This window comes from Rhineura floridana, chromosome 6 (genome assembly GCF_030035675.1).
Source record: "Rhineura floridana isolate rRhiFlo1 chromosome 6, rRhiFlo1.hap2, whole genome shotgun sequence".
In the NCBI taxonomy this organism is placed as follows: domain Eukaryota; kingdom Metazoa; phylum Chordata; class Lepidosauria; order Squamata; family Rhineuridae; genus Rhineura; species Rhineura floridana.
The window spans coordinates 3,022,772-3,035,545 of NC_084485.1; the positions used below are offsets into that span (position 1 = coordinate 3,022,772).

Consider the following 12,774-nt stretch of genomic DNA (forward strand, 5'->3'; position numbering starts at 1 on the left):
AAAGCCTTTTTCTGTCAAGATTGTGTGTTGATCATCGTGCACCGATCTCCTCACATAAAAAAAATTCACGCACAGGAGTCTTCCAACCAAACCAAACCAAACCAAACCAAACCAAACCAAACCAAAAGTCCCATGGTGATTGGCGAATGGCAACAGGGGCAGGACTATGAAATCTGGAAGCCCCTAGTCATGGACCGGCACATGGGCGGTGGATACAGACTCAGTCGTCCTGGCTCAAGGACCAAGGCAGCTGAGTTGTCCGGCAGCTGTATCCATGACTGAGCAGTCTTATTCAGGATCCACTCTGCTCACCCCATATGGGGAGGGGGCTAGAAAAGGTGCCCTAAACATAGTCTGCCACATCTCTCTCCCTGACTGGATCACCGTGTCCAGTGGGGTCACCACTTAGCAGTCTCAAAAGACAAATGAACTTTGGAGCGTGGAATATACGGACATTGCTAGACAATACAGATAGTGAACATCCTGAACACAGGACTGCCATCATTGCAAGGGAGTTGAGTTGTTTTGATATTGACATAGCAGCACTCCAAAAAAAAGAGCAGGAGAGGGACAACTGAAGGAAGAAAAAGGAAGTTACACCTTCTTCCGGAAAGGACTGCCTGAACAAGAATGACGAATACATGGAGTAGGCTTTGCTATTAAAAATTATCTTGTGAAGCTCCTGTCAGAAGTTCCTCCTGGCATTAATGAATGACTCTCAACTCTCCGATTAAAACTCGCCAAAAACCAGCAGGCAACTATTGTAAGTGCTTATGCATCAACATTAGATGGATAACAATTCAAAAAGGAATTAACTGTGGTGCTAAGAAAAAAATCTATGCCAGTGCAAAGGCTGAGGTCCAAAGAAGAACTAGAGAACTTAAGAACGCCTGGTGGATAAAGAAAGCTCAAGAAATCCAACATTTTGCAGACGCTTATGATGCACAGGGCTTTTTTAATGCCACAAAGGCCATCTACGGACCAACAAATTATGGTACAGATCCCTTACATTCAATAAATGGTACCAAACTTCTAAAGGACAAAGAGTCTATTGCACTGCATTGGAAAGAGCATTACCACGACCTCCTCAATCATAACTCTATTGTGGCTAATGAGGTCTTCTCGCAAATCCTGCAACAACAAATTAGAGATGAGCTTGCAGTATCCCCTAATTTGGATGAAGTCAGTAAAGCCATTAATCAAATGAAGAACAGCAAAGCTAGTGGACCTGATGGGATTCCTGCTGAAGTCTTTAAAGAAGGTGGGCCTGAATTTACACAACAACTTCATAAGCTCATCGAAAAAATCTGGATAGGGAAGGAGATCCCGGAAGACTTTAGGGATGCCATAATTATCACTCTTTTCAAGAAGGGTGATAGAACAGATTGTGGGAACTACCGAGGTATCTCTCTTCTTGCTACCACAGGTAAAATCCTTGCAAGGATCCTTGCAAATCACCTCTTACCTATCTCAGAAGACATCCTCCCTGAATCTCAAAATGGTTTCCACCCTTCCAGGGGGACAGTGGACATGATCTTCACTGCACAACAGCTTCAAGAAAAATGGACACCCTTCGGGTGGAAGGGTTTGGATTTGTTAGGCACTGGGGAACATTTTGGGACAAGCCGGGCCTGTACAAAAGGGACGGGCTCCTCTTGAACCAGAATGGAACCAGACTGCTGGCACTTAAAATTAAAAAGGTGGCAGAGCAGCTTTTAAACTGACTGAGGGGGGAAACCTGACAGGAGCTGAGAAAGGTCCGGTTCGGAATAAACCTCCCCCCTGGGATAAAAACCAAAGAAATGATGAAATTTTAAAAGGGGTAGGCCTAGAAGTAGGCATTGTGAGAGCAGAGGCACAGGATATAAATTCAGAAGAGCAAAATTACCACAGGCCTAACCACAAGTGCCAAAGTCACTGCTTACAAGTGCCTGTACGCTAATGCTAGGAGCCTGCGAACCAAGATGGGAGAACTGGAGTGCTTGGTCTTAGAGGAGAGCATTGATATAGTGAGCATAACGGAGACCTGGTGGAATGGAGAAAACCAGTGGGATACGGTTATCCCTGGATATAAACTATATCGGAAGGACAGGGAAGGACGTATTGGTGGCGGAGTCGTTCTATACGTGAAAGAAGGCATTGAATCCAGCAAGTTCGAAACCCCAAAAGAAGCAGACTCCTCCACAGAATCGTTGTGGGTGGTGATACCGTGCCCCAGGAGGGACTTAATACTGGGAACGATCTATCGTCCCCCTGATCAAAATGCTCAGGGAGACCTTGAGATGAGATATGAAATTGAGGAAGCATCCAAACTAGGAAATGTGGTAGTAATGGGTGACTTCAACTACCCGAACATAGACTGGCTGCATATGTGTTCCAGTCATGACAAAGAAGCAAAGTTTCTAGATATTCTAAATGACTATTCCCTACACCAGTTGGTCATGGAACCTACCAGAGGGACGGCAACCCTGGACTTAATCCTCAGTGGGGACCGGGACCTGGTACAAGATGTAAGTGTTGTTGAACCGATTGGGAGCAGTGACCACAGTGCGATTAAATTAAACATACATGTAACTGGCCAATTGCCAACAAAAACCAACACGGTCACATTTGACTTCAAAAGAGGAAACTTCACAAAAATGAGGGGATTGGTAAAAAGAAAGCTGAAAAAATCTGAATTTCACATATACGCTCATGGGGTCTGAACTGGCGGTAACCGACCAGGAGAGAGACCTCGGGTTGTAGTGGACAGCACGATGAAAATGTCGACCCAGTGTGCGGCAGCTGTGAAAAAGGCAAATTCCATGCTAGTGATAATTAGGAAAGGTATTGAAAATAAAACAGCCGATATCATAATGCCGTTGTATAAATCTATGATGCGGCCGCATTTGGAATACTGTGTACAGTTCTGGTCGCCTCATCTCAAAAAGGATATTATAGAGTTGCAAAAGGTTCAGAAGAGGGCAACCAGAATGATCAAGGGGATGGAGCGACTCCCTTACGAGGAAAGGTTGCAGCATTTGGGGCTTTTTAGTTTAGAGAAAAGGCGGGTCAGAGGAGACATGATAGAAGTGTATAAAATTATGCATGGCACTGAGAAAGTGGATAGAGAAAAGTTCTTCTCCCTCTCTCATAATACTAGAACTCGTGGACATTCAAAGAAGCTGAATGTTGGAAGATTGAGGACAGACAAAAGGAAGTACTTCTTTACTCAGCGCATAGTTAAACTATGGAATTTGCTCCCACAAGATGCAGTAATGGCCACCAGCTTGGACGGCTTTAAAAGAAGATTAGACAAATTCATGGAGGACAGGGCTATCAATGGCTACTAGCCATGATGGCTGTGCTCTGCCACCCTAGTCAGAGGCAGCATGCTTCTGAAAACCAATTGCCGGAAGCCTCAGGAGGGGAGAGTGTTCTTGCACTCAGGTCCTGCTTGCGGGCTTCCCCCAGGCACCTGGTTGGCCACTGTAAGAACAGGATGCTGGACTAGATGGGCCACTGGCCTGATCCAGCAGGCTCTTCTTATGTTCTTATGTTCTTAATGCAGGGAGCAAAACCAACCTCTGTATATGGCATTTATTGATCTAAGTCCTTTGATACTGTAAATTGAACTGCTTTCTGGACCATCCTTCTGAAAATTGGATGCCCTGATAACTTTGTGAATATTTTGCGACTCCTCCATGACAACATGACGGCGACAATTTTGGATAACAATGGCTCTCAAAGTGATCCATTCAAAGTGGGATCAGGCATCAAACAGGGATGTGTCATTACTCTGACCTTATTTGCTATTTTTATTGCCATGATTCTACACCTTGTTGAGGGGAAACTTCCCACTGGCGTGGAAATCACATATTGAACAGATGGAAAGCTTTTTAATCTAAGTAGGCTGAAAGCAAAAAGTAAGGTAATGTCAACCTCTGTTGTAGAACTTCAATATGCCGATGATAATGTAGTCTCCACACATTCAGAGGAAGATCTTCAAACTATCCTAAATGTCTTTGCAGAAGCATATGACAAGCTTGGCCTCTCGCTTGACATCAAAAAAACCAAAGTGCTTCATCAGCAAGTGCGAACCAATCCCTCTGTAGCACCATCAATCCAGCTTAATGGTGCGACGCTGGAGAATGTCGATCACTTTTCTTATCAAGGGAGCCATCTCTCTGTAAAAGCTGACATCAATGCCGAAATTCAGCATCGTCTGAGCACTGCGAGTGCCGCATTCTCCCGAACGAAGCATAGAGTGTTTGAGGATCGGGATATTCGCAGGGAGACCAAAATGCTTATTTAAAAAGCCATTGTACTACCGACCTTACTGTATGCCTGTGAAACATGGACCATCTATAAACGCCACTCCCAACTTCTTGAAAGATTCCACTAACACTGCCTCCGGAAAATTCTACAAATTACTTGGGAAGATAGGCGGACTAATGTTAGCGTCTTGGAAGAAGCAAAGACCACCAGTGTTGAAACAATGATCCTCCAACATTAACTTCGCTGGACCGGCCATATTGTTCGAATGCCTGATCACCGTCTTCCAAAGCAGCTACTTTACTCCCAATTTAAGGATGGAAAAGGGAATATCGGTGGACAGCAAAAGAGGTTTAAAGATGTTCTCAAAGCTAATCTAAAAAAAGTAACATAAGCATCGAGAACTGGGAAGCCTTGGCCCATGAGCATCCCAATTGGAGGTCGGCCATTGTGAAAGGTGCTGTGGACTTTGAAGAAGCACGAGTACAGGGCGAAAGGGACAAACGAGCAAACCGGAAGGCACGTCAAGCAAATCCTCATCGTGACCATCTGGAAACCTATGTCCTCACTGTGGGAGGCTGTGTGGATCCAGAATTGGCCTCCACAGTCCCTTACGGACCCACCGTTGAAGACTTTATCTTGGAAGACAATCTTACTCAGCCACGAGTGATCGCCAATGATGATGACCTAAGTAAGCTCTGCCTAATTCCGTTAAAAATAAGATTGGAGAGGGAAAGATTTAGAACACAAACACAATTCTTTGCTATGCTTCCTCAAAAGTCCCATTAATTTACAGCACAATCCTAACCATGTGTACTCAAAAGTAAGTTCTATTGAATTCAATGGGTTTTACTTCGGGTATGTGGGATTAGCATTGCTAGCAAGTATTGGATTAAAGCTTCATATTGGGAAGGTTTTCAGAACACTGCCCTCTTCAACAACGCAGGAAAATTTAAACTTGTTTTCTCTCTGCAAACAAGAGAGAAAAGACTGGAAGCTATATACTTACTCAATTTTTGAAATTTTCAAATTAGCAGGAAAAAACAAGTTTTCTGACTTGCAAAGTGGTCTAGCTGCTGCCTTGTCAATCACAACCCTGACTTCGCTTATTGGCTACAAACCTGAAAGGGTGGGATTAGAGGAGCCAGCTCCGAGCTCTTTTAACTGAAGTTGTGGGGTGGGGGCGGCTGACATTTTGATGTATATCTTGAGAACCAGACCACCTAGAAACTTAATTTTTTTTAAATGAAAGCTGAGAGTCCAGACATTAAATTGACTCACCCGGAAATCCAGAGAGCACCCCAAAAATCCAGAGTCTCAGGGCAAAAACAGATCTTAGCTATTGTTAAAAAGAGACCTATTTCTGCTACCCATTCACCTCTGTGATTCGAGCAGAGCCCAGCTCTGTTGACAGGAGCGAATCTCAGCAACAGCTTCAGAGAGCAACCCTGCTTCTGCTTTCTGCTGGGTGGGAGCAGATTGCAAAACCTCCCTCCATCTGAAGCAAACAAAATGGGTCGCCTTTGAAACTGCTTTTGATTCTTCTTTTGGGAAAAAGGCAGGAAGTTTATGGGGAAGAGAAACCCCTATTGCACCTCTGTTGCTCCACACAGTGGGCCCCACCAGAGAACAAATGTCCAGCATAAAGCTCTGCCCGTGCTTGCATATGCTTTTTTTCCTGGCAAGAATAAGTCAGTTGCTCCACAGCCGAGCCTCCTGAAGGTCAGACATTTTACAAGAAGCTTCTCTTTCCTACCCCAACAAGCATAGTCTCAGGTTTGCAAATGGAGCCTCTTTGCACTCACTGATTTAATAGCAGCAGCAGGAACACTGTAGAACAGTGGCAGCTGGTGGCTTCAGGTCAGTAGGGCAGTGACATCCTCTCCAAGTTTTAGTCAGAACTTTCAAGGAACTGTCCGATGTGCTTTTAGCATCACAACCTCTGCTGTAGAAGATGCACCTTGCCCCCCTTAACCAGCAGCGATGGTGGAGAAATTAAATTTTGTTTGCATTTTAATGACAAACTACCTAATTCGTATTTTTTGAATCAACATGCAAACCAGAATACAGCTCTTGTTTGAAATTTGCACTTCTCTAAATTTTCAACCAACCAACCAAATAAGGTGCACAAAAACCCATATATTAGGGAAAAGATAGAAAATGGGCTGCCTTCAAGTCAGTCCCGACTTATGGCGACCCTACGAATAGGGTTTTCATGGTAAGCGGTATTCAGAGGGGGTTTACCATTGCCTTCCTCTGAGGCTGAGAGGCAGTGACTGGCCCAAGGTCACCCAGTGAGCTTCATGGCTGTGTGGGGATTCGAACCCTGGTCTCCCAGGTTGTAGTCCAACATCTCTTGGTGACAGGAAAATTGCTTGCAAAAATGTATATATTAGTTAAAACTGCATATAAAATGTGTTTATTGGGAGAAATTCATGCTAAAATACTGGTAAATTTTCATGTGTTTTTTAAAAATGAAAAACAGCTGATGAGCAAAGCCAGCAATTCTGTAGGAAAGCCCTTGCAAAGCAGCACCTGCACCCCGCAGGATCTATGCCTTCACTCAACAGCTGTTAAGCGGAGGCATTGATCCTCCAAGGTTCAAGGTTCTAGTTTTGTGTACAAAGCCCTATACAGCTTGAGGAGACCAGGTTACATGAAAGATCGTATTATCCCTTATATACCCAGTCGATCACTACGTTCTGCAGGTGAGGGCCTCCTGCAGATACCATCTTATCAGGAGGTTCATTCTGCACAACATAGGAAACAGACCTTTAGTGTGGTGGCACCTACCCTGTGGAATTCCCTCCCCTTAAATATTAGACAGGCACCATCTCTGTTATCTTTTCGGCGCCTATTGAAGACTTTCCTCTTTCAACAAGCCTTTTAAGTTGAGATGTTATCCCAGTCTGTGCTGGAATTGCTTTTTAATATGTTCTTAAACCTTCTTTTTTAAAATGTTTTTAATCCTAGAAGATGTTTTGAAAGCTTTTTTTGAGGAAACATTTTTAAATATGTTTTGTTTAATATGTTTTAATGTTTTTTTATGATTTCAAGGTTTTAGTGCTTTTGTTTGCTGCCCTGGGCTCCTGCTGGGAGGAAGAGTGGAATATAAATAATAAATATTATTATTTATTCCTGTTGGGAAGCGCTCAGCCCAGAAGGAGAGCCATGGCATGGGGCCTACCTTCTCCGAGGGAGATGCAGCAGGTGGATCTAACCCCTTTCGTGGGTTTTCCCACTCAATGCCTGCCTCTTTTCCCTTCCTGATAAACCACCCCAGATCGCTCTGGGCCATCCAATCTGACCTGTACTGATCCACGGCTGCCTCAGCCCAATTTGGCTCAGGCCTCAGGGCTTGACCGAATCTGGTGTACAGCCCTACATAGCGGTGTGTACACTGACACCCATTCACTCTCCATGATTTGAATCTGGGGTCGTGTAACCTGACTTGGAGATGCCAGGGATTGGACCTGGGACCCTCTGCTGCTGAGCTATGACTGGGAGTAGTTGTACTGGGAAACCCTAATTCAAGGAAATAGCTGCCTGCAACCTTTAACTGGGGGGCATGCCACAGCCTAGAGGTCTGTCAGGAGCTAGATGTAGCTCCAACACAGGGTGCCTGCTCTTCGCACACACTCGGTCCTCAGCCCTGGTGCAAAACAGAGACAGGTAATTAAGGGATGGAACCGGCTGGAGGTCCCTAAGGAGACTATGTCTGCTTTCAGACATGGGGCTCACGGCCTTAGCTTAATGGATTGAAATAGTATCACTTCTGAGCTGATTTCTAAAATGTCTTTCACGCTGCAGTACCTGTTATGTTCAGGAGCAGGAGTTTTTTCAGCCAATATACTAGGATTTGAGGCAAATGTCTTTCACATGGCTGCAATGAACGTCTTGTTTTAGCACCTCACTTGTTATACACATGTGTGCTGTAGTTTCCCACTGTGTAGGAGGTCTAAGATCTTGTCACCATGCAACCCCTCTCTCTTTAGCGTCTCTCTCTCTCTCTCTCTCTCTCTCCCACTCACACACACACACACACACACACAGAGTTGTATAGAGTGGGAAATTCTGCTGCTATCTGTGCCTACTCCAGATTAGCAGTACAATTTTCGTCAGGCAAAAAAACCCCAAACACTTGCACCTAAAGGATGGGAACGCACTGCATAATGGGATGCCTGTCATGTCAGAGGCTGCAACTAGCAAAAAAATCCAGTGATTTTCTGGGTTCCCGAGCTTGCAGATGGATTATTTCTGGTATTATTTATCATGAAAAGTTGCACTACATTTGCCCAGTATTCCACTAGCAATCCAGAACAAGCTTGTATATCATGTAAAAGATCAAATGTAATGCGCAGGTAAGACATTGTCAGAATAACGGAATAAAGTGCAGTGTGGAAGTAGCTGAAGAAGAACCTCTTGCCCTGGCGATTTCTAGTGACTTTAGTTCTATTAAAAAGAAGCCAGTCCCCACTGAGGCTCATCTACAGAGTGGATTGCAGTGGCCAAGAGGGGGCCCAGCAGTGAATGAGCACCTTGACTGCCCTGTGTTTAGATTGCAGTGGGTCAGGAAGCCCCCCAGGACTGTCCAACCCCTTTCTAGATCTTTTAATATCTTCAAGAAGATTGCTGCTACAGGCCAGGTATTTTTCACACGGGAGGCTTAAATAACACTTTATTTATATCTGCTGGCAATGCAAATATAAACCAACGTGGGCAGGAATGCACTTTCCCTGAATCCTTCTGAATCAGAGTCACGTGAGAACTGGAAATGGGAATGGACTCTATGAAGCTGAGCTGCTGCACTGACTGAGCCGTCTGGCTGCCTCACCCTCCGAATTGGCTGGTTGATGGGCCTGAAACCCGCCAGGCACATTGTGTTGTTAGGTTAACTACAGTGTTAGATTACCATAGGACCTAACTGGCAGATTAACTCCCTTTGAATGATGAGAAAATGGCCAGAGAAACCTTCTGGAAGGAGGCATTGTTTCTTCCCCCACCTTCTGGCAGGAAATAATGTCGTCAAGCTGTTTGTTTTGACAGAGACAGATGCAGTGTGGGACCGCAATACCTTGTGGAACGCCTCTCCCGCTATGAACCTACACGTTCACTTCGTTCAGTATCTAAGGCCCTCCTCCGGGTACCAACTCATCAGGAAGCCCAGAGGACTGTTGTTAGATCTAGGGCCTTTTCTGTGGTGGCCCCCGAACTCTGGAACAGCTTACCTGAGGAGATACGCCTGGCGCCTACGGTACTTTCTTTTAGGCGCCAGGTTAAGACTTGGCTATACTCCCAGGCATTTTAATGTTTTTACGTTTAACTTTGTTAGTTAACTTGCTGCTATGTGTCATTGATTTTATTATATTATTGTATTTTAATCCAGTTTTGTACACCGCCCAGAGAGCTACTAGCTATGGGTGGTCTAGAAATGAAATGAAATAAATAAATAAATAAATGCAGAAGATGCACCTGGAGGTTCTGGCTGTTTCCTGAGAGGCTCTTGGAGGGGGGAACAGCAGGTGTTCATAGAATAGTAGAGTTGGAAGGGGCCTATAAGTCCATCAAGTCCAACCCCTGCTCAATGCAGGAATCCAAATCAAAGTATTCCAGACAGATGGCTGTCCAGCTGCCTCTTGAAGGCCTCCAGTGTCAGAGAGCCCACTACCTCTCTAGGTAATTGGTTCCATTGTCGTATGGCTCTAACAGTTAGGAAGTTTTTCCTGATGTCCGAAATCTGGCTTCTTGCAACTTGAGCCCATTATTCCGTGTCCTGCACTCTGGGACGATCGAGAAGAGATCCCGGCCCTCCTCTGTGTGACAACCTTTCATGTACTTGAAGAGTGCTATCATATCTCCCCTCAGTCTTCTCTTCTCCAGGCTAAACATGCCCAGTTCTTTCAGTCTCTCCTCATAGGGCTTTGTTTCCAGTCCCCTGATCATCTTTGTTGCCCTCCACTGAACCTGTTCTTGGACTAACTGCTGGAGTGACTTTAATGTTGTGCCTCCACCTACGCTCAATCTGCATGCATGTAATATTTTAGAAGTAAGGCTCCAGCGGCCTCTTTCAAAGGAAACCAAACCTAATAAGGCACCACACCACTGAAAGCTCATTGCTTGGAGTCTTGGAATGCACCTAGCAATATGTTTTATTTATTATGAAGTATTTATTTATTAAGAGTAGAAAAAGATGAAGGCCAAACAAGAGATGGATTGATTCCTTTCCATCAAGGAAGCCACAGACCTGAACTTACAAGATCTGAACAGGGCAGTTCACGACAGATGCTATTGGAGGTCGCAGATTCATAGGGTTGCCATAAGTCGTAATCGACTTGAAGGCACATAACAACAACATTATGAAGAAACTGAAGGCTTTCTACTGTACCACTCTAGCGCTAGAACACTCAACAGGGCCTTGAGCAAGAAGGAGGCAAGGACCATTTCCTGTCCTTTGTCCTTAGCAGAAGGCATTTGGAGGTCAACAGGTCTTGAACCACAGAGATTTCATTTAAGGAAAGTTGAGGGACAAAAATGACAGCACAGCAAATAAGGAGAAGGAGTTAGTGAGCCCCTTCCTGAGTGCTTCCACCCCCCACCACGAGACCAAGCTGCAGAAACAGAAGGGAGAGTGACATTCTTCACTGCATCTCGGCCACTCAGCTTCTCTTCTTGTCTTCTGTGTCATCTCTAACCATAGCGAACATCTGCTCCAATGAGCAGGAAGTCCTGGGGAGAGATCAGAAGGCAAAACCCTAGCAATGTTTCCTTCTGGCAGACAAGAGAACAACAAAACCCTGTCCTCCAGCCATGTCTGCATTTCTGTAGGCAAAGAAGCCACACACTTTTAATTTGGGTATATGAATCCTGATTGCATCTCAAGTGCAAGATGGAAGGGAAGTGCAGTAGACCTCAGCTGTGCATTGGGGCAGCACATATCTCCTGCCAGCCGGCTTATTCATTCCTCTCTACGCCAGTCCAGATTCTTCCCTATTAATGTAAAGAGCAGTGGTGGAGAATCTAGTCATCTTAGCAGCAGCCATTCTGCCCAGCTGCAGTAGAGGGAAAGATGCAACTGCAGACCCACTGCATTGACTCAACAGCCCCTCTTGACTTCTCCTCTTCCTCAACTATTTCCATTCAAGCTGTTCATTATAAGGACTTTGAAGCTTGGAAAAACTGGTGCCTGACTTTCTTTTGCTCTTCCCTCCTCATCCCCTTTTCCTTTTGTGTTGTATGTTTTAGATTCTAAGCCTATGGGCAGGAACTGCTTTTTTGTTGTTGATGATCTTACGTGAGTCACTCTGGGAGTCTTTTGGCTGAAGAGCAAAGTAAAAAAAAGGTTTAAATCAACAAATAAAACCTCACACCTAAGGGTTCCCAGTTCTTCTCATCTCACAGGTTGTTTTTGTTTTAAGCTCTGGGAGAATGTCCAAGATGCTTTTGGGTGTGTGCCAAGGATGTGAATAATATGGCAAATTATTTTCTCCTCCCCCTCCCAACTGAGCTGAATCTCAATTTTAATTAAAAATGGGAGATATATTTGTTTGCTTTGCATTTTAATACAAATTCATACTTTCCAAACCAATATGTAAACTGAAACACATCTCTCCTTTTAAATCCCCATTTCTCTGAGTTTTGCAATGCACTTCTTCAACCAAAGAATGCACGCAAAAATGTGTTCATTTGTGAAAGGTGCTTGCAAAAATGAATGTATTATTGAGAATAATGTATTCTATTAGGAGAAATTTGTGTACAAAAATGTATACAAACCTTCACATGGACTTTAACAAAAGAAAGACAAAACCAAAAAGCAAGCTCCACATAAACATACTGTACGTGGAAATGAAGTGAACAGGACTTGGGAAAAGGCAAAATGGAGAGCAACTGGCAGATTCTCTATCCCTAGTTTTAATAGGTGCAACAGTGTTGTTTTTGCTAATAATGATAAAAATAATAATACCCTCCCCTTAAATATTAGACAGGCACCATCTCTGTTATCTTTTTGGCATCTACTGAAGACCTTCCTCTTTCAACAAGCCGCAGAGCTTGGAAAAGTTACTTTTTTGAACTACAGCTCCCATCAGCCCAATCCAGTGGCCATAATGGCTGGGGCTGATGGGAGTCGTAGTTCAAAAAAGTAACTTTTCCAAGCTCTGCGACCTTATCCCAGTCTGCATCTGTGTTGGAATTGCTTTTTAATATGTTTTTAAAGCTTTTTTAAAAAAGAGTTTGTTTTAATATATTTTAAAGTCTGTTTTTATGATGTTTTAGAGTGTTTTTAGTACTTTTGTTTGCTGTCATGGGCTACTACTGGGAGGAAGGACGGGATATTAGTTAGTTATAGTTAAATATTATTACTACTACTACTAACAACAACAACAATAATATCCTGGCTCCCCTCCCAGAAGTGGCCCAGGGCAGCAAACAAAAATACTAAAATCATATTTAAACCATTTTAAAGACAAGACATGTTCAGCTTTTAAGCTGAGAGCGAGCACAATCATTGCCATGTAGAGATTG

General features: G+C 44.0%; 1 protein-coding gene across 1 annotated transcript in view; it reads right to left on the reverse strand.

Moving 5' to 3' along the window:
- Nucleotides 1–10,395: 10,395 nt before the first annotated feature.
- Nucleotides 10,396–12,774, reverse strand: part of LOC133386947 (bactericidal permeability-increasing protein-like) — a 33,031-nt gene continuing 30,652 nt past the window's right edge. The window contains exon 15 of the mRNA XM_061630767.1: nt 10,396–10,980. Within this exon, the coding sequence (XP_061486751.1) occupies nt 10,942–10,980 (39 nt within the window). The 3' untranslated portion in view covers nt 10,396–10,941. The remainder of the gene's footprint in view (nt 10,981–12,774) is intronic.